We start from the raw sequence: 21833 nt of genomic DNA on the forward strand, positions 1-21833 counted from the left end.
GACATAAACGAGCATATTTCTTTTGATTCAAATAGTTAGCAGCCAACATAAGCAGCTTATTTTAAATAAAATCAATAGTTGCACCAGCACAAATGTATAAAATGCACTTTTAGGCACTGCTTTGTTAAATCGTCATTAAAATTGGGGAATTGTGAATCAGGACACTGAATGATGAGTTTGCACATTTCCGGTTAAGTTTTTTTCAAAACCATTTTTTTCTCTATTAATTCCCATTAATTCCAACGGAACTTTGAAAGTTCCAGGAATTTTGCAACCCTAATTGATTTTATGCATTTGGAAGTAAACAAGGCTATTTTGTATATATTAATCGGGATATGTTTCCACAAATCCATTTGAAATATAACTTGAATACTTAGCAGCCAACATAAGCAGCTAAAAATCACACATTTACAATAAAATCAATTTGTGGGAGTCAAATTGAGAAACTGAGCTACATAGGACCAATTTTTGATTGATTAAATGAGCACGTTTCCACAAACACTTTGAAACATGGTTCAAATCGTTATGAGCCGATGCAAACAGCTAAAATTTCATCTTATTTGGAATAAAATCAATAGTTGTACGATATCAGTCCACGTAAATGGCCAATTCTAGGAGAATATTCCACTTTTATCACAATTATCACAACTTGTAAACACAGGCGATAATACTTAAATTAGTTTGTCGACCATATATACAATCATTCTTAAAACAAAGCTGAAATATATTGATAAATGTTTAAATATTTCCAATGCATTTACATATATATTCACTTTACATTATAGTGATTTTTAATTTTTTTTCATTTTCAATTGCTAGTAATGCTGCGGTCAAATACAAAAGTATAGTCAGAGGAATTGTGCCTCTGATAATCATCTGCGTAAGGAAGAGCACTTGGAAGAGAGCTGCACAGCTAGATGAACAGAAGCACTATCATGACATAATGAGACGGTCGTTAAATTTGGCGGATAACCAATCAGCTACTCGCTTGGAACAGTGTGATGAATATAACGTAAAGGGTTTCTTAAAACACAGACGGAGCGTCTGAAAGTCATTCGTTTTCAATGAAAGTTGGCGAAAAAATAGAAGCAGTTGTAAATGTTACTGATAAAGAAAAACAAAAGAAGTAAACGGGATAAAATTCGTCAGATGTCGCCACACTGAAGACAAGCACTTAAAGTATTTTTCTAAAGCACAAAAGCACAGGTTTTGGAGTGAATAAAGGTCTCAGAGGCACGCTCAGCAGAGTATACAGGTGAGTTTTCACATTGTCGTCATATTCGGCGCCATTTTCAGGTTACAAAAATAACTTAATTAAAAAGCTGATAAGAAAGGCCTAATATAATACAACCGTATGGGCGTGTGGCTGTGAATACAGCTGTGCGGATGCAAGCCTGTGTGTGTGTGTGTGTGTGTGTGTGTGTGTCTGTCTGGCGGAGAGCGCAATACCAGAGTGTGTGCCTGATGGCTACAGTAGTGTGAGTCGGCTATCAGGATGTCCACGACTGCATGTTGCGGAGCATGGCCTCGAAGCGCTGCATGCTGGGGGCCTGAGCGTGGGGCAGCTGGTCGCTCAGCCGGCTGTACAGGCTGAAGGACTTGAGCTCCAGCCAGATGAAGCCAAAGCGGTCGCCATCGAACAGGACGAACAGACCCGGCGTGCGCTCCGGACTCGTGAAGCCGTGACCCGCGATCAGGCCTGTCCCGTAAAAACTGAAGGAAAATCCAGATCAGAATCAAATTATGTAAAATGATTGCCTCGATTCATATTATTCATGTAATAATAATGTTTATAAAATTAATTATATTTATGAAATTAATTACATTTTAATTATTTTCAAGTGTACTTTAAATTAATGTTTTATATACACACACAAATTATATGTATCATATAAACATACATTTAATATATAATAATCAAGTTAAAAATGTAAATTTAAAAAAAAACGGTTATTTATTATATTTAGTATAATGTAATATAATATAAAATGCATTAAATTAATATTTTATAAATAAAAATGTTATGTAATATTTTATTTTGTAAATTAAATTTATATTTAATATATTCATTAATGTAAATAACTAAAAATGATTTAATAGAATATACTAATTAATATAATATAATATTTTCATTTAATTAAACCTAAAATAATTTTCTTTTATATAATCTTTATATTTCATTTAATATTTACAATTTACATTTATTTTAATTGTTTAATAAATTTAGGTAGTTCATTTTTAGGTAGTATTTCTGCATAGAAATATATAATATAATAATATACTTATGTCATATAAATAAAATTGTATATTGTATATACATAAAATAAATAACAATATTCATATATGACAATATATATATTATATTTATATATAATTAAATTATTACTCATAGATTATAATAATAGTATCTAAAAATGAATATAACAATATACTAAGTAACATAACATTTTAATTTAAGCATTTTCTTTTCTATTTTCTATTATTTTATATGGACCATAATAATGATTGTTTAATAAAAAAATTGTATAGAAATATATATTATAATATTATAAATTGTTAATATTTCATATTGTATAAACAAAATAAAAAAATAAAGTTATTCACTTTAACAAATTAAAATAGTGAATTGATTGAAATTGTTTAATTCTATTTATTGATATATTTTCTAGGACTCACCACTTCTTGCAGGTGCGAGGGTACACTTCATTACGGGCCATGACTCCCAGAGGCAGCACGAAAGGTTGAGGTTCAGGTTCTCCCGGCTCGACCCCCTCCGCTCCAGCAGGGGGCGCTGAATCTGAGCCCTCCGCCCCCTCTGCAACCTCTGCTGGGACGTCCCGACCCTGTGAGTCGCTCTGGGCCTCCTCGTGCACCCCCCGCACCAGACGGGACAGCTCCTCCATGTTGCGCTGGGTCTCCAGGTCCGGTAGACGCACCGGCCGGTTCAGGTCGACTTCTAACGTCAGCTGACCTGCCGGGACATTGGGGTCCCCCTACAAAAACAAACAAGTGAGGTGATCAGCAAGCAAAATAAGACATGATATAGACGTTGTTCAAGCCTTAGCTTGAACCTTTGTAAAGTTTTAGAGCTGAACAATTTGGGGAAAACATGGTATTTATATTATTTATTCATTTATTATGTATTATTTGGGTTGGAGACAATATGAAAACAAAGTGAACATTGTAAATATCATTTTAAAATAACAATTTAATCTTTTGAATCATTAACACCTTATTGTATCACCTACGATCTACGGTAAGATCTGGAAGCGCTCAACTTTTCTCCTGATATTCATTCCAACTATTCAAATAATTTCAACCACTAATATTGCAAAAAAAAATAATTATAAATCTAATTCTTATAATTATGTCTGTATTATTACTTACATAATGTTTAAATCAATGTATTTATTTTGTATATGTGAGTATTGAATTTAACAAGTACTAACAAAGAATTTATTAAATGTATTATTTCTTATATTTATTATACATAACAACAACATAATAATAATAAACTTATAAACTATGGTCATGTATACGAATATATTATTTAAAATGTTAAAATGACTCAAAAATGCTTATTTTTGGTTTTATAATAAGTTATAAAATAATTTAAATAAATTATTCAGAATTTAATGCATTATTATTCATATAAAATTACTGTTAATTATTATTTTAATAATTAACCATTCATAATAACTTTTTCAAAATAATATTACTTTAGATAATAATATTATTATAAGTGTGAAAAACAGTATTTTTAATAATGAAATTGTGCATCAAACATTTGCAATTTACATATTATTCCTTAAATGCATAAATGTTCTATGTATTTATCTGTACAATGTAATTGTAGACCCAAAGATGCAAGTAGTCAATGCTTGTTCTTATTAAATTAAACATGCTTTTTCACATATATATAAATCACATAAAATATAATTAAAACCAAAATCACATACTTCCCTACTATTTTATAGGTAAAAAAAATAGTTTGTGACAAAAGAACATACGTATGTCTGAACTCACAGTCCTCATAAAAAAGTGAGGGAGAGGTTTCATAAATGTAAGGTGAAGTGGTGTGACTGACGCAGGTGGGTCACATTAGAGTGACATCATGCCAAATATAGATCATCCTATATAGAACTAACCTTGTGCAGTAATTACCCATTCAAATAAAGTGAATATGCGAGCCTTAGTGTGTCAACAGCTTGTGCTAACTTTATATTTATTTCCATGCTTAAGAGTCAACAACAAATGACTCTTGTGACGATTGCCTGGCATCACGACAGCTGTACCTATGGATAACTCACAGTAAGTTTGGTGGCTTTGGCCTTGGAGCCATGGAAGCTCAGCATGATAATCTCCAGGCCGTGACTGCCGTACGTCCCTTTGAAGAGGCCCGGCTGCAGGAGGTCTGAAGGGAGGCACGGGGGCAGATAGATCCGCCGGTATGTCAGGCAATTACTGAAACCAAACAAACACGCCTTTAAAACACACGAAACGCAAATGTAACTGGGCAGATGAATGTGTTTGGGTGAGAAGAGGTCATGAAGGAGACTTGCTCGTATTGGCTGGTGTAAATGAACTTCATGAGGATCAACTCCTGCATGTGCTCGTGGAAAATGTCCTCCAGCGTTCGTCCCCACTCCTCCTCCAACCATGTTCTGAATTCCTGCACAAGCACATGGAAGAGGTGTGCCGTGGTATTTACGTACATATTGTGTCATATGAAGAAATAAAAGACACTGTGCATAATTACAAGTAACTAACCATAACAGTGATTACATGCAGTTAATTCATAGTACTTATTTGAGTAAAAACAATGTAACCGTCACCTTAAAGAGATAATTGGAAGGGCATCCAAGAAGGGCAAGCAAGCACTGATAAGAATGTAAATGTGTACCTTGAAATGTTGCTGCCAAATGCATAAATGTAAATGTACTCGGAGCTGTTCACATCCTCGGAAATATGCATTTCTAATTCAACGTCGTCAACAAAGCTACATTGCCATCATAAATGTCGGTTTTCCTACTGTACAGTACCTCTTGCCTTCCCCCAGGCATCCGATGGTGATCGGTCTGGTTGCATTTGGTGGAAAATTCATCTTTCTTCACAGTCTGGAAAAAAAAAGGCACGATTTTGTAAAAACTGTGGCTCAATTTGTCCATTATGGTTGATTATGGTACATTTTACCTGAATGTCTCCTTTATGAGGGCCCTTATGTCCGTACATACATTCCACTGTGGCTTTGTTTTTCTCCCACATATGTATACGGAAAAGGGGCCGCCTACGCATGGGGTCCTCCACACGGGGATCATGGGGTGGTAAATACATCCAGCCTATGATGAATAGACCATCAACCTAAAATGATCAAAGCAAGAAAGTCACTTGTACATTTAATGTGTGTGGTCATCATATATATATATTATACTATAATTGTATTTGATTCAAAGGGTTTTTTAATATATACATAACATTTACAGTTTTAAAGTTGACAAGCTATTGGGTGATATATACTATGCAGCATATCCCAAATCAAACATTAAAAATAGTATCCTATTCCAAGTGGATTTTCAAAATATGCATCCATACATGATTTTTGGACTGAAATGGACCAAAGCCGCCTCAACAGGGCGAGTATGAAATACACAGACCAAAACAAATGTGGCGAGGATGAAATGTAATAAATTAGTTTCATTTGTCCGACACTTTTTATAGAAATAATATACTCATACTAAAATATTTTTACCAACTTATTTGGGACTTAAGTTTACACTTTATTTATAATTTCATAGTTATATTGTGTATGGTTAAAGTGTAAATTAATAAAACAATGATTTAAAAAGTATTTAAAAGTCAAACTTAACTAGACTGGGAAGTCGACTAAGAAACAAAGTCATGAAAGTCTACTCTCTTTATTTCATTAATATTAAATTATCTGCAAGTATAATTACAAACTGAAATCTTTTTTTTGTGTGTGATCTCAGTCTTACCACCACATTCAGCAGTCCTCCATACGGGCCGATATCAGGCTGCCAGAGACCCAGGATGTGTCTATAGGGATGTAACACTAGAAAACAAATACAAATCATGACATTCGTGTGTCACAAATATGCACACAACAGACCCAGAAGAACGTTAGATGGGGTGATATCACCGCAAGGCCATTTCTGCATGAACTCATGAATGCATGTTGAGTGTGTGAGCATATGCAACTTTTTTTAACTTGGAAACCAAATAACAAAAAACTCTTCCTGGAGTTAGATGGCTAAAAACGCATTTCTCACAGTCAGCTGATGTTAGCACAGCCCTTGCTATCCTGTGTCTATCACACACGCATGCAGGACACACACGTGCAGAAGCTGCCCTTGTGCTGCTTTCAGATCAATTTGTCCCAAACAAGGCTGTGTCCCAATTTCATTGTAGGAGACCTTTAAAACTAAATTAGGAACCTTTAGGATAACATTATTTTTATATTTAGTTGATGGATATCATGTTCCGACAGTTTAACTTGCAATGAACCTGGAACAAAACATCATTAGCAAAGAGCATCTTCAGCCACAGGCAGTGATTTGCCTTCTCACACGAACAGTACATACAGTGTGTGTACACGTCCCGATAGTCCATGTGCTCATAATCAGGGAGGAGCTTCATAAAGCGTCCCGACTTCACCTGCGGGTTCACACCTGGAGAGGTACGCAGGGTCAGCGCGCCACAGGAAGAGAGGAGAGGCAAAGGAGGACAATAGCGGACTGACACTCAAGGCAGTGTGAGACACTCGCATGGGAGTTCTTTAGGCTTTTGTGGTTACAGTAGATTTACTTACGTTTCACATACAGATCTCGGCTCGACATTCCCACAGTCTCCATCTTCCGCAGGTCATCTCTCATACCGAATTCTGAAAGAAGAGCAAGAACCAATAAAACAATCATGTAGAGCAAAAACATGTCAACTAACTTACTGGTCTATTGACTATCTTGCAGTTTACACACAAACTGAATGCACATAGTTCCTGAGCAAACTTTTACGTTTGTGTACAGTTCTCTATTTGACTTTATTGCAGTAGTGTTAGGGCCTGTTAAACATATGCTTATGTAATAACTGTAAGATCTGAGATAAGACACTGGGTCACTTATCAACACACAGACGAGGCTTAAGCCAAGTCCCAGACTAAAATGTATGCTTGAGCTGTTTTAACTGAAAGTAACTTGCACCGACACATCTTAAAATATGTCGGTGCCATTGTTTTGTTTCAAGATGCACACCAGCAATGTTTCTTCTCTTTTCTAAGGCACGTTTATAAATCTACTAACTAAAGCCTAATTCTTGCTTAATCTAAGAATCCAGACCCCTGAATATTTTATCAGGACTTTCCCACCAACAGTTTTGGCCAATCACGTGACTTATGCACCAGCCCACAGTATGTACATAATGCATTTCATTTTATAGCAACACACTGACACGCAAACATATTAAAATAAAATTAGAATTTGATTATGATTTGACTTTTAAACTTTAGTTAGTGTGTAATGTTGCTGTTTGAGCACAAACATGCTGCTAGAGAAGAGGAAGAGTTGTCGTCTCTGTTCTTTACACCCCGGAAAAAGTTTGTCCTAAGGCTGACATACTTAAGAGGTTAAAATATATATATGTTCAACACTTTTCCTGAAAATTAAACATTAAAACATTAAACGTCCTATGAAATCCGTGCTTGTAAAGTCTGCGCTTGAAATCCGTTCAGTAAAATCCTCTTGTTCGTTAACGGTCTGAATCGGGCTCAAAATGGTTTAATATTTGTATTAATGTTGGTGTCATACATTAAAAAAAATGTTTTATAAGATTTTCTAAAAAAAACAACCTTTTATTTGAATGACTCTATAACTGATTATATGCAAATGTACACAATTCAATCATTATGTGAGAAGGTCAAGATATATTTAAAAAAAAATTATGACCTTTTAGTCACAAGGTTAAAAAAAAGTAATTTATGTTTTTTGTTATATGGTTTTCTGATCATACGAAATGAAAGGAAAATGGCTTCCTGGGGGCAAATGTTTTTCAAATATTGTATAAATAATAAATTACAAATAAGAAATAATAATTAATTATATTTAAAAATATATAATAATATGATTGAAAATAATAATACAAAAACTTATGAAAAACTCCTTACAACATCTCTTTTTTGTCAGGTTTAATACACACACTCACATACATAGAAATATGAGTGTTGTTTAAGTATCAATGTTGATCCAGGATCATGTCTCACTTGGCAAACTTGACAATTTCTGGTTGATTTTCTGACCCACAAAAAACATATCCGAATCAAAGTTTTGATTGATACAATTGTTTTGAACAACATGATAAATCCAGGCAAAACAATAACCGTCATGGCACAGACACCTATACACATACGCGCGTGTGTGTGTGTTTATGAGTCGGTGTCATAATATACGCGTGTGTGTGTGTGTGTGTGCGCGTGCGCGTGTGTTTATAAGCCGATCGACGCCACTACATAAACATAAAGCCACTACTATATAAAACCCAAATGGTTTTACTCATCATTACCCTCTGTGCATCTTCTCCTCCAGATTGTTTCCGTGTTGAGAATCTGCCTGACTTTCTTGCACACCAGCGCCAGGTTGGGTAGCGCAGTGCCGGGCAGAGAAGAGAAGATCTGCACCAGAAGCTCCGGCGGAAGATCCAGCAGTGACTGAGGGTGTGGAGGCCCAGCAGAGTCCGCAGAACCGCAGAGTCCCCCGGCCCCGCTAGGCCCCGCGCCGCGCCTGTTCTGACAGCTGCTGCCATTGGGCTCGTCTTTCATTTTGCCCACGACCCTCTCCTCTTCCTCCTCCTCGTCCATGTCCACCTCGGAGTCGCTGTTCTGGTCCTGGCTGTGCCTCTGCCGCCTTCGGCACCGCCGCGACTGACCCACTCCACAGAGCCTGGCACACACCGCCATCTGTAGCAACATTACATCATCACCGCACAACCACTGCTGTCAGTCACCTGTTCTGCATAGCTCCTCCGGGACGTGCGTGCGCGTGCGCGTGCCTGGGCGTCTTCACGTGACGCATTCGCGCTGCACGCTGCACTGTTGCCGTGATTGGTTACAGAGAGGCCAGGTTAGCAAAAATATTTACATTAATCAAAAAAAAAAAGATTTAAATATTAAAGCCAGATTTAAAAGCAATGACACATGTATGTATTAAAAAGAAAGAATATTTTTCTCGTGATCAAAATTCTCGTTTTATTTTGAAAAAATGCATGCTAGCGACATCTGCTGGTTAAATGTGCGCAACTGTGATAAGCAGATATGTAAACATTGAGGAGGAAATCAAGATAATTTTAATTTATATAATTTATTAACAACATAATTTATTTATTATACTTATAAATTACATATTTCTGTATGTATTACCAGTCAAAAGTTTGGAAACATATGTTGTTTATGTTTTTGAAATTAGTCTCTTGTCCTTTTCAAGCCTGCATTTATTTGATCAAAAAAAAAAAAAAAAAAAACAAGGGAAAAACTGTATTGTAAAAAAATGTATTATTACAATTTAAAATAACGGTTTTCAATTTTAATTTAACTTAAAATGTAATTAATTCCTTTGAGGTAAAGCTGAATATTTTCAGCATCGTTACTCCAGTCTTCAGTGTCACGTGATCCTCCAGAAATCAAATCAGACGATTGGATATTATCTACTAAAAAAGTAAACACTAAAGCAGTTAACAGGATATAACAATTTAGATATCAGTTTTAAATTGTTAAAACGCATTCGTTGCTTTTGTGTGTTATTCGGTCATAGCGAAAGAAAATAGATAAGATTGAATAAAAGTATTGTAAAATTAGTATCCTGTAGGGGGCGCCGTCGGCTAAATAAAAGTCAAACACTCAAATAACAATATGTAGCCTATTTGTATATATATATTTTTTTTACTTTCACTGGATAAGTTTATCAAAATGTGTTGTTATAATATAAAACACATGTAATAACTGCACATTGATTAAAATATCCTGCAACCACAAACGACTGTAGTCTAGTCATCCACTAACTCATGATGACCTATGACTCATTAGCGCTGAGAAAACTAACCCTACTGTGTACACAAGTTTTAACAGCCTAAATCATTTTCTGCCTGTCGACTGAGTCAACAACATTAATATAAACAATATAATAACGGAATAAAAAAGGTATTCTTGAAGACGAGTTCATTAGTGGATCATGTTTCAACCTATGGTTTCAACTTTATTTACTTCTGTTTCCGTAGCAACGAGGAACCAACGGACGACTCACCTGTGCTGCGATATGGTAAATTACTTCATTTGAGCTATATTTTTGGTCAGTTATTCGTACAAATTATATGTATGTCTTAGAATCGTGTATTAATCTGCCTAACTGTTTTGTTCATCTCTAAAGGCTGAAGTCGAAGACACTTTAAAGAGGATTCAAGGCTATAAAGGTGTTATTGGCTCAATAGTCGTTAACGCAGAAGGTAACGTTAACTTAGGCCTAATCACAATTTAACATGTTTTTACTATAGTTACATTAACTGTTATATTTATATTATACAATTTTACAAAACTACATGGGATAATCTGGTATAGAAAATGGATAATAAAATATTATATATAATATTTTACAAAACCCATAGGATAAGCTGGTATAGATGGCTAATGTAATATCATACAGTACAATAAACCAATATAATTAACATAATACAACATTTTACATTCTACATGGGATAAGATGGTATAGACTAGAGAATGGATATAATATTACATTTTACAATCCTACATAGGATAAGTGTCAGGCGTTGTGCAGGATGCAGAAGACAAGGACGAAAGGAACTCAACATTAACAAACTAGTCTTACAGGAATCAAGGGAAACATTCCAGGACTTCATTTCACACAAGTATACATAGACGCCAAAGACTAACTGAACTGAAGGAAACTAAATACAGAAATGAACAATAACGAGGTGAGGACTGGTGACACAGATGATCATGACCAAAAACAGGTGGCTAATGAGGAAGTGAGTTCAGTTGAGGAGATCCAGTTGAGGGAAGTGTAGTGATGACAGACAGACTGGTGCAGACGATGACTTTGACAATAAGCTGGTAGAGAATGGATAATACAATATTTTACAAAGCTACATGGGATAAGATGGTATAGAGAATGGATATAATATAATAATATCACATAATATGGTTGAGTCATGCTAAATAATCAACAATAGTGATGAAGAAACTGAGGGTTTATCAGGATTAAGCAGCTTCTAAATACGTTTTTTTTTATGATAAATACAATAAAAGTGTCAAACTAGTTTGTTTGCTGTAATTCCATTGATCTTAACCTGGTCATTTCCAGGCATTCCCATCAGAACGACCCTAGACAACTCGACGACGGTGCAGTATGTAGGACTGCTGCATCAGCTGACTATGAAAGCCAGGAGTACGATCAGAGACATCGACCCCCAGAACGACCTGACGTTTCTGCGCATCAGGTCCAAGAAACACGAGATCATGGTGGCGCCAGGTGGGTCAGCGCATTATCAGCCCTTCTTACTTATCAGGCTGTTAAAGCACTCATATACCGCAGCTCTCACCTTTTCCCTATTCTCTTCCAGATAAAGAATTCCTGATGATTGTCATCCAGAGCCCAACTGAATAGATGGCATACTCACTAAATTATATTCTTTAATACATGTAACTTTGTTTGTGCACTGCCCTAAACAAGTATATCATTTAGTCTAGTGAATAGCTTTTAAAATAATACAAACAAGTCGTTTTATTAAAACTTTTGATTGTGCATTGTTATTGATTGCATGTCAAGTCGTCAATGAATAAGTGATTTGCTGTCTTTATAATGGAGTGTTTTAAGGACCTCTGAGGTGACAGTTTTGCCATGGCTGATATATATATATATATATATATATATATATATATATAGGGAGAGAGAGAGAGGCTATATGTGTGTGTGTGTTTGTGTATAAAACTGTTATATTTTATACAGTTATTATATTGTTATTATATTATCTTTTATTTTATATTGTACTATTTCTACTAATAATAACAATGAAAATGGTTTTTAATTAATATTATTTATAATATATATTATTATTATACAGTATTTAATTAATATTATTTATTATATATATTTCATTCAATAATTATTATGTTATATATATTATTTTATATAGTACTACTTACGGAGGCGTATTGCATTCACTTGAAGAAAAAAATCTACTCTTTTTCTGAATTAACGAGTTAATTTTTCATGAGAAAAAAAATTGCTCTGTTTTTCTGAATTAATTAGTTAATTTTTCATGAGAAAAATTTTTTTTTGCTCTGTTTTTCTGAATTAACGAGTTAATTTTTCATAATTTTTCATGAGAAAAAAAATTTTGCTCTGTTTTTCTGAATTAATGAGTTCATTTTTAATGGATTTTTTTTTTTTGCTCTGTTTTTCTGAATTAATGAGAAAAACAGCAAAAATAAATTTTCTCATGAAAAATTACCTCATTAATTCAGAAAAACAGAGCAAAAATTTTTTTTCTCAAGAAAAACTAACTCATTAATTCAGAAAAACAGAGCACATTTTTTTTTCTCATGAAAAATTAACTCATTAATTCAGAAAAACAGAGCAAAAACTTTTTTCTCATGAAAAATGAACTCGTTAATTCAGAAAAACAGAGCAACATTTTTTTTTCTCATGAAAAATTAACTCATTAATTCAGAAAAACAGAGCAATTTTTGGAATGCAAGTGAATGCAAGTGAATGCAATACGCCTCCGTAACTACTACTAATAATAATAATGACAAAATGTATTTTAACTACTATAGGCCTATGTAGTATTTAATTGAATTTAAAATAATGTTTAAATTAATTTTATAAAATATTATTATTATATCAAAATGTAGTTCATATGTTTTCCAGGAGATGGCAGGAGCAAGCAGATTGTTTGTATCGCTGTTCATTAGTTTCTCTGATAAATGGCTGGTTTAATGGGCTGTGACAGCGGTCTGGTTTATTGTGCTCTTCTGCAGTATAAACTAATAAGGTGTATATGCGCATCATCTACATCACACCATCCGTGCTAACAACAGAAAGCACATTTAATAGAAATATATGCTGGATAAAAATGGTTATTCAATTTGGTCAGTGTGGTGGATTTACAGGTTTGGCTGGTTCGTGTGTTTAAGCTCCATTATGTGCAGCTGATTTGCTGTTGTGTTTGTGTGTGTGTGTGTTTTGCCTGAGGGTCAGTGTTGTCTTTTGAAAGGAACAGTGTAACTTAGCCAGAACGTTAGTGCTAATTACTCTAACACAATCATTTCCTTTCCTTTCCTGCCTTTAGCTTTTTATTCTTGCAGTTCTAGGAAAATCCAGGAAATCTATACAAGGCACTTTCCATGAATAGGGTGGGCTATAAATTGGCATCCAATGAAATAAATAAATAAATAATGCACAAATGTCATGTTCTCATGAGTAATTGTCTAACATAAAATAAATATGAGGTATGAAAAAACAGCAAGTTAAAGGGATACTCCACCGTTGTTGTTTTTTTTTTCCATGTATGTTATTGTTATTACTATGTAAAATGTATTTTTGGCTTATGTGAATGAAAGACAACAACTCCCAGAATGCACTTGCTTCGCTGCCCTTGGAGGCCACACCTACCAGTAATAGTGCAGGTCTAGGCTAGGCTAGTCTAGTGAGTCTCCGTGATGAGTCTGGCCGAAAAAGTGTTTCGAGATCACCCACAATTTAGCGTTCTACAGTCGCCATTCATTATGTTTACAGAATTAGAAATGTTAAAACACATCAACCGATCACTTTTTTAGCGTTCATGTAAACACTACATTCAGATTCACCAATCAGAATGAATTCAGTTAGATTGAAACAAAACTGTAACTTACATGTAAACAATGAATGGCGACTGCAGAAAGCAAAAGCTGAATCCCGGACATCGACGGCCGGACATGTCCGGGAAAAAGAGGAGGAGTTACTTCTCAGCTTTCTTTCTCCGCAGAGCAAGAGCCTGCTAGCTTAGCTTCCAAAAAAAAAAGATGTCTGACACTATGTGTAATCCCAATCCTCCACACTCTTAGAAGAAAAGGTTCTATATAGAACCTTAAAAGGTTCTATCAGCGCTACGTATTTGGAACACTTAAAAGGTTCTATACACTCTTAAAAAAAGGGTTCCTCTGGCTTATAGAACCATGGGGTTCCATACTTGGCAATGGCCAATAGAACCTTTTACCAAGAAAATGGTTCTATATAGAACCATTTTGGAGTATGAAGCAGGGGATGGAACCATTTCTGGTTCTAAATAGAACCATTTCTTCTAAGAGTAATGCATTCGTCTGCGTATATTCAGTACCTTCATCCTTATTTTCAAACAGTTTCTGCCGGTGAAATCAAACGCACTGGCACTGATCTGTGATTGGTCTGTTAGCACATTAGGCCCAACCCCCTATGGGCAGGTTTGAAAGGGTGGGAACTAGTGCTTGTAGTGTTTACAGAAATCCCCCCCCCCCCCTCTTACACTTCCTCCTACAATGACGTAAAATGACACTCCACCCATTTGCATTAAGCTTTCCATTGCTCCAGTTATACTATTGAATGGTCGTGCAACACTCTCTCATTTTCCCCTGAGACGAGAGAAAACTAAGACCCAAATTCGTATAAAAAAGATTGCAAAATTGACATCCTTTATAAAATAAAAATGAGAAAAACAACAACACTATATATTTAGTTTCCTGAGTTTGTGATGATACTGTTTTAATGGCTATTTTGTAAGAGTTCCAAGCCCTATTTTGCATCTTTTTGAAACAATGTTAAACTCTATATCTGTACATGAATCTGGTTCCTCTGAGCCGATGGAGTCAGCGAGAGCGACTCAGTCGATCCGCCGCTTGCGTTCCCCCACTGCTGGAGTGCCTGACCTGCGCTCGGCCTCCATCTGTCTGCTTTACATGCCCAGTGCTGCCAATTGGCACTCTCAGCACGGGGCAAAAAGCCAGCAGGTGGTTCGGGGACCAGCTCCTGTGCACAGCCCCGTGAAGAGTGTGTCCGGGCAAGATAATTAAGCAGAGGATTAATGATTGCGCTAATAACAGCATTAGAGCCTTGTCTGTTTGTGTGTCATATGTCAGCACTTAAACGCAAGCCTGCTTTAGGCCCTGCTTGTGTTTTCTATATGTATCTGGTGTTAGTGAGAACAATGGTGTGGTCAACCAGTGCTTCAGTTTCAGTGAGAGAAGAGGGCTTTGAGAAGACTCGGCTTCATTGAAAGACAACAAAGTTGTGTGTGTGGTTTTTTTTGTCTGGACTTGGTGTGAAGGTATAATATCATCCCACCAAAGGCTTTGTATTTTAGGTCCTTTCTCTGAAAAGAAACTGGAGTTTAGTGTACATATTATAATGACGCTTCCATCCTCTGAAAGTTCGGAGTCTTAAAAGCATCTTAAAGTTATTTTAAAGTGCAGTTGTTAGCTTAAGGATAAGCTAATTTGCACCTAATTTGACCACTAAAGTGACTATTAAATATTATTGAATAAAATATTTTATACTATTTATTTATTTTCTAAAATTCGATTTGACATGTAAAGTGGCGTAAAGTCTCAATTTTCTTAACTTAATATCTAGATTTTCAATTTACAATAATAAATATGACTATGATTCAGTCATGTTAAATATTTATTATTTTATATTATTTATATATTATATTAATTTTAATGTATTTCTAGAATAAACATAATGTAATAAATTGTTCATTTTGTAAATAATATGAATTGAGTCTTTAAGTTACTTATATTAGTATAGTCAGTCAGTCATATTAACTATTTATAATATCATTTACTTATTACCTAAAATAATGTATATATAAATAAAATTATTTGACCCTTAAAGTGACTTTTATTGGTGTGACCAAATGCAGACATGTTCAGTCAAATTAAAAATGTATATTATATTATTTATTTATTATATTACATTTAATTTGTTTATAATCTATATTACATTTTTTATATATATTAATCTATATTACATTTTTTTTGTATATTTTATAAAAATAAACTTCATTGATGTTGTCAGATTCTGTTCTATTTAATGTATTATTTTAAATTATTCTTTCTATAATAATATCAATATCACATTTTTTTATCTAATACATGTTTTGACCCTTAAAGTGACTTTTATTGTGTAACTGTAATTATTATGGTCAGTCAATCATATTAAATATTATATTATTTCATATTATTTATTACATTGTCATTATATATATATTTTAGTAATGTACCATATGAAGCACATAAAAAAATAATTAAAAATGATTTTTTATAAAAATGATTAAACTTCACTGAATGAGACTCAACGTGGAACCCTTATTCATCTGACTTACAATTGTCCAAAGGCAAAAACTTGTATTTTCAGTATTCAAATGGATAAAACAACAAGCAGAATATGAATAATGGCTCTAGCAGCGATATGACCCTTGACCCTTCCAGTGACGGTGTAGTATTCTGTGTTGACTTTAGTGCTTTACCTGCTAATCTGACAGCTGTTATGAGGACAGGTGATACTGCAGTGCAGGACACTCGAGACCGGCTCCTCTGAACCTGCTCTGAACTGCAAGCTTGCCGTATTCTTACCATTCACTTTTAAAAAACGTTTTGTTAACTGAAATAAAGCTAAAATGCACTAAAATATAAGTATTGGATGAAAAACTTAAACAACATTTACATTTATTCATTTAACTGATGCTTTTATCCAAAGCAACCTACAAATGCTATATATGTCAGAGGTCGCTCACACGGAGGTTGACACGAAGTCTTGCTCATGTGTGATTTTGTTCAGAAAAATAATAAAAATTAGCTTTAAAATGAAAGCTAATTTTAGCTTTCATGTATAATAGCTTTATACTTTCAAATAGCTTTCAAATAAAAATTTCCATAACAAAGTTACTGAAACTTGCACGTAAAAAGAAAACTAATAATATAATAATACAATGAATTAAAAATATTAATAAATTCTATAAATAATATTAAAATAACACTGCAAGGTTGTAGTTCCTAAATATTGTGCAAAAAATATATAATTCATTACTGTATAATGCAAAAATTAAACTAACTTGAAATTGTCCATTATTTGTACTAATTATGTAAAAAAAAATGTTTTACATAATTCTACAGCAGAAATCCATAATGTCAAAATTTTGGTTTATATAATATAATAACATTTATTGTGGTTGTTAAGCTAAGCTTTCTAATCATTAAAAATATTTTTATAATGATTATTTATATATTTGACTAATTACTATTACCAATCAATTCTACTGATTAGTACAAAAAAAAATTTAAAAGTAGAAATAAAAAATTTACGTTACTTAAATCAATAAATCACATTCCCATTCAAATCAATATATGAATAATAGATTAAACAAAACTCCTTATCATTTATGCTAAATAAAAATAATATATTATCGGACCCGTTAATATTTAATCATAATAATAATATAAATCAGTAATATAATAAACATTATTATATTATTATTCTAAATCATTAAATATCATCTGAACTGTTAGGTATTTAGACTATTATTAATAAAAATAAACATTAAAATCAATCTGACATGAATGATCATTGAGGATTATAAGAATAACAAAGAAAACTCAAAAGTAAAACAAAAGTTACTGTAATAAATTTGAGGAAATGTTTTCTATTGTTATCAAAATAATGTCATATGGTGTGAATTCTTAATGATTCTGATAAGATTTATTTTCTTTCTTTTGATTTAGTGGTGAATTACATCTCAGAAATGTTCTTGAGTTTTTGTGAGATTCATCCATAATGACTAATGAGACTCAGACCTTTCATCTAAAACTAGCTGAAAACTTCTTGAGAACCTCAACACATCTAAGACCTCTCCCTGAGATCAGTCGCCATCTGAACCTGGATTCGACCTGTAGTTTTATCATTACAAACAGTGGCCATCACACTAATCACTTTATTGCACCTAGTACTGTACATTTGACCATCTCATCCTCCAGCACTGTGTGACAGCTGTCATGTTTGTGTTCTCAGGGACGGTCTCGCAGCTGTCATGTTTACTCATGCTACCTCAGACTAATGGTCACTGTGTGCGCTCAGAACTGTTCAACTGACAGTCGTGGACCTTATGGACCTGTAAAAGAAAAAAGTCCTTCGCACACTTTATTTACTGTCATATTGTGATGTGTGTACTTTGTGTAAAGGCGTATACATATCAGGTTGAATCTCATGTTTACTGTCATGCTGAATATTGTGCTGAATATTTCATGTCCTGTCTCATGCTATGTTGCTGTGTCATTGCGTTCTTTGTTCTGTTTTGAATATCACAAAACCTGTCGAGAACATCTACAGGTCATATTTCAACCTGAAATATGAAGAAAAAAAACAAGAAATGATATTTTGCTTATTGAATATTAAGCATATTTTGTATTTTACAATGTGAGATCATTTTTGTTACAGTTGAAGATCAACATGCAGGTTGGACACCCCTATACCATAGTGTATATTGATGATAAAACAACTAGATTTTCTGAACTGCAGTAATATGTACATTTAGCCATTAACGATATTGTGAGGAAAATTGTGATAAAATAAATCCCGCGTCTAAGCACTAACCGGAAGTGACGATCGGCGAGCGAGTCTGTTCAAGTTCACGCTCAGGTTACAATGGATGCGAACGACGAAACCGCGTTCTGCGATGTTGACGATTATGCCAATGATGGCCCACAGGCAAATAATTATGTGCCTCCGAGGCGAGATAGAAGCCAGGGGGATATCGGGGAGGAACAATGGGCAGAGGAGAGAAGTAACGTTAGAGTTGTGGTGTCAAAGAAAACCAGTGGCGAATAGGGCAAGTGACTTGGTGAGTTCATGTAAGTTAGCACCGTGGCTAACGCTGGTTCATCTACTGTATGGCTAGTACCTTGGTGTTTTGCAATAAGTTTGCTTTAGCAAACATATGTTCGGCTTTGTTCTTGATTAAACATGCATTTAGATTGTCTTAATTTAAGCCAGCAACGTTTTGTCTTCTCATATTCTACGCTGACAGTGATTATGCAGTCCATCCAAGCTGGTTAGCACTATCTATATTGACTAATGACCATGCCATAACAACAAATAAACAATGACAATCCCTAAGCTACAATTGCTACAGTCCAATTGCTAATTCCTTTTCTTCCTTCTGGGCCTGAGACGAGAGTTCAAGAGATTTCCACGACGCATGCGCGAGAACTGAACTGAAGTAGTTGAAGGACGACGTAATTCTCGCGTATGCGTCTTGAAGTCTCGTTTCAGGCCTACAAGGAAGATAAGGAATAGTCGAATAAAGTCGTTATTTTTGTTTGTTTTTTCGCACAATTTTTTTTCTCGTCGCTTGATAAACTTATACTTGAACCACTGTAGTCACATGGAATATTTAAACATTTTCTTCAATGACTTTCTGAGCCATCAAGTTTTGATCCCTTAGGCAGCCTATGTAGCAGTGATCCACCTCTCAAATTTAATCAAAAATATCTTCATTTGTGTTCTTACAGGGTTGGAACAACATGGGGGTGAGTATTTAATGACTTAATTTTTGTTTTTGGGTGAACTATCTCTTTAAGCTGATTAAGTAATGTTAGTTTTGACTCAAACAAAGTTAGTTAATTTAGATGTATAGTTTGTGTTTTTATTATTATTATTATTATTCATTTTTCCTGACCTCTTGAACCATGATGTTGATGTTGCCTCAGGCCAGAGAGCTTCTGCTTCGTTATTCAACAGATGGAGAATTAACACCAATTAGCCTCAAGTTCAGCCCATCTTCACTGCTACACTATGACACCTGGACAAGAGTACAAACCTGAGGCCACAAGAGCCAATTAGAACGGGAAACACAGATGTTTGACGTGTGGCTGAAGACTGGACATAATTATCAGAGGCGAATATGTGTGAAAACATGGATCTAGAGTACCAAATACCTCTAAGCAATTTAGGTGAGTGACGTGGACAATTGTATTTAATTTTACACTCTAAGAAACGCCTGTAGAAATATGTACTTTTTAAATATGAAGACATTTTTTGTATTTTGAATTATCCATTGCAGTGTTTTTTAGGGTTGAAAGAAATGTCTGTAAAACTGAACGGAAAATTTTCTGCCAGGACATCAATTATCAATACCAATTATTTTCCCATACAATGTGTGTTTTAAACATAATATTTAAATATAATATAATACAATATAATCATAATATTTTAGCTTGATAACATTTATCAGGGATGTGTATTACATATATTTTGTTTATATTGCCACAAATCACAGTTTTCTTTTGGAATATCGCAGTATTTATAATAATGATTTATCTGTGCATACATTTTTTTTAAATTCAGTAGACCAAATATAATATTTAATCAAAATAACTTCCCCTCCCTCTTGCAATGGCGTCTCTTATCTTGTCTGATGATGTGTTTACTGGTGTGAGGGCGAGACCAACCTGTCACTCACATGAGATCCACCAATAGCAGACCATCCAATCAATTCCCCATGAATTGTCGATTTCGATTTCAACATGACTTTAAGATTTGTTATACTGTTCATTTCAAATGAACTGATTGGTGAAATTAATCAGTTTTCCTACCACTAGTTAATCCAAGTACAAATAATCCAGTACAAACCAGCATGAATTCCATGTTGGTCCTGGTTTATGCTGCTTTAGCTGGTGGACCATAGCCATGCTCTCAAGCAAGACAATCAGCACTCCTGTTTCACATGCTGGGGACCAACAAACCAGTAACCAGTGTCCCATACTGGTCCCAGAATGCAAAGCATTATGTTGGTTCCCATACTGGTCCTCACTTGCAAAGCATACCTTATGCTGGTGACCAACAATGCTGGGGTTTTTAGCTGGGATAGACTAATAAAGTTTAGACTAGTTGTCACAATTTTGTTTCATAGATCAAAATGTATGCAAAGTCATGTGCAAATACCTTGCATACACTGTGTTTCGGTGTAAAATAATGCAAAAAAAAAAAAAAAAACCCTTGGTGCTGCATTTGGGTTTTACGAATCCTGTAAACCGCAGAGTGAATTGACCTTAGTGTTTAACTAAGTGTGTCCTGAAATTGTGGATACAATTGCAATCTCTTTTCAAGAGGCTCTCGCTTATCTTTTGTATTCTAGAGGACAATGCTAACACAAACTAACAACAAAGCATTTCTGGAGACTGTTGTGAGATTGGTTTTGACATGACATCTCACTGGCACTCACTTACTCCTGCAGTAAAAGGCTGAACTGAGAGGGCTAATGGTTACTCCTAATAGAAATCAGCTGGAGATGCTGACGGATGAGCTGTTAGCTGAGTTGGAGTCTTGCTTACGAGACCATGGGATGTTAGGCCTTTTTTGTTTTTTACTTAACCACAAATTTAAGATTTTTTATAACATTCTTCAAATTATAAAGTTTGCTGTAAATCGCGTTGATTAAATCTAACGAAGCTTATCATGTCGAATGCTTTCCCCCCAGAACAAAAGCGTATGACATTTCCGCTGTAAATTCTTATGTTGGTCAAACTTTCATTTTAAAAGGTCATCATTATTTTTGAGGAGATATTCCATTTATGTCTATATTTAAATCAAGTGGCGTACAACATTTTCAAGATGAATTAAGCATATTACAAGAATGTATTTTTACAAGTATTTGTTTATATAAATTCTAAGTATTTTTAAAGTAAATTTTAAGTATATTTTTTAAACAAATTCCCATTTTCCCACCCATTTTAAATATGAAAAAGGAGA

General features: G+C 34.3%; 2 protein-coding genes and 1 long non-coding RNA gene across 4 annotated transcripts; 2 read left to right on the forward strand and 1 right to left on the reverse strand.

Annotated features, from left to right (window-relative positions):
- Window positions 1-1197: 1197 nt before the first annotated feature.
- On the reverse strand, window positions 1198-9053 carry fbxo31 (F-box protein 31). Of its 2 annotated transcripts, XM_039648179.2 has the most exons (10): window positions 8569-9053; window positions 6827-6898; window positions 6600-6686; window positions 5994-6070; window positions 5194-5361; window positions 5043-5117; window positions 4563-4672; window positions 4311-4464; window positions 2677-2993; window positions 1198-1713 (listed from the first exon to the last, which is right to left on the reverse strand). In XM_039648179.2, exons 1-10 carry the CDS (start codon window positions 8972-8974, stop codon window positions 1491-1493), a joined length of 1689 nt encoding a protein of 562 aa, XP_039504113.2. In that variant the 5' UTR covers window positions 8975-9053; the 3' UTR covers window positions 1198-1490. The 2 variants fall into 2 exon arrangements, with proteins under 2 accessions (XP_039504113.2, XP_039504114.2); XM_039648180.2 differs by lacking the exon at window positions 6600-6686 and having other exon boundaries at window positions 8569-9052.
- dynlrb2 (dynein light chain roadblock-type 2) lies at window positions 8985-11787 on the forward strand. Its single transcript, XM_039648181.2, has 5 exons — window positions 8985-9125; window positions 10276-10316; window positions 10425-10500; window positions 11376-11543; window positions 11635-11787. The coding sequence occupies exons 2-5, from the start codon at window positions 10314-10316 to the stop codon at window positions 11676-11678; spliced, it is 291 nt and encodes a 96-aa protein (XP_039504115.1). The 5' UTR covers window positions 8985-9125; window positions 10276-10313; the 3' UTR covers window positions 11679-11787.
- Window positions 11788-18648: 6861 nt separating this feature from the next.
- Window positions 18649-20376, forward strand: LOC120460259 (uncharacterized). The gene is made up of 3 exons (XR_005617916.2): window positions 18649-18924; window positions 19595-19612; window positions 19793-20376. It is a non-coding gene; the product is annotated as an uncharacterized LOC120460259 (long non-coding RNA).
- Window positions 20377-21833: the final 1457 nt, after the last annotated feature.

The sequence above is a fragment of the Pimephales promelas genome, chromosome 25 (genome assembly GCF_988280905.1).
Source record: "Pimephales promelas chromosome 25, fPimPro1.hap1.1, whole genome shotgun sequence".
Classification (NCBI taxonomy): domain Eukaryota; kingdom Metazoa; phylum Chordata; class Actinopteri; order Cypriniformes; family Leuciscidae; genus Pimephales; species Pimephales promelas.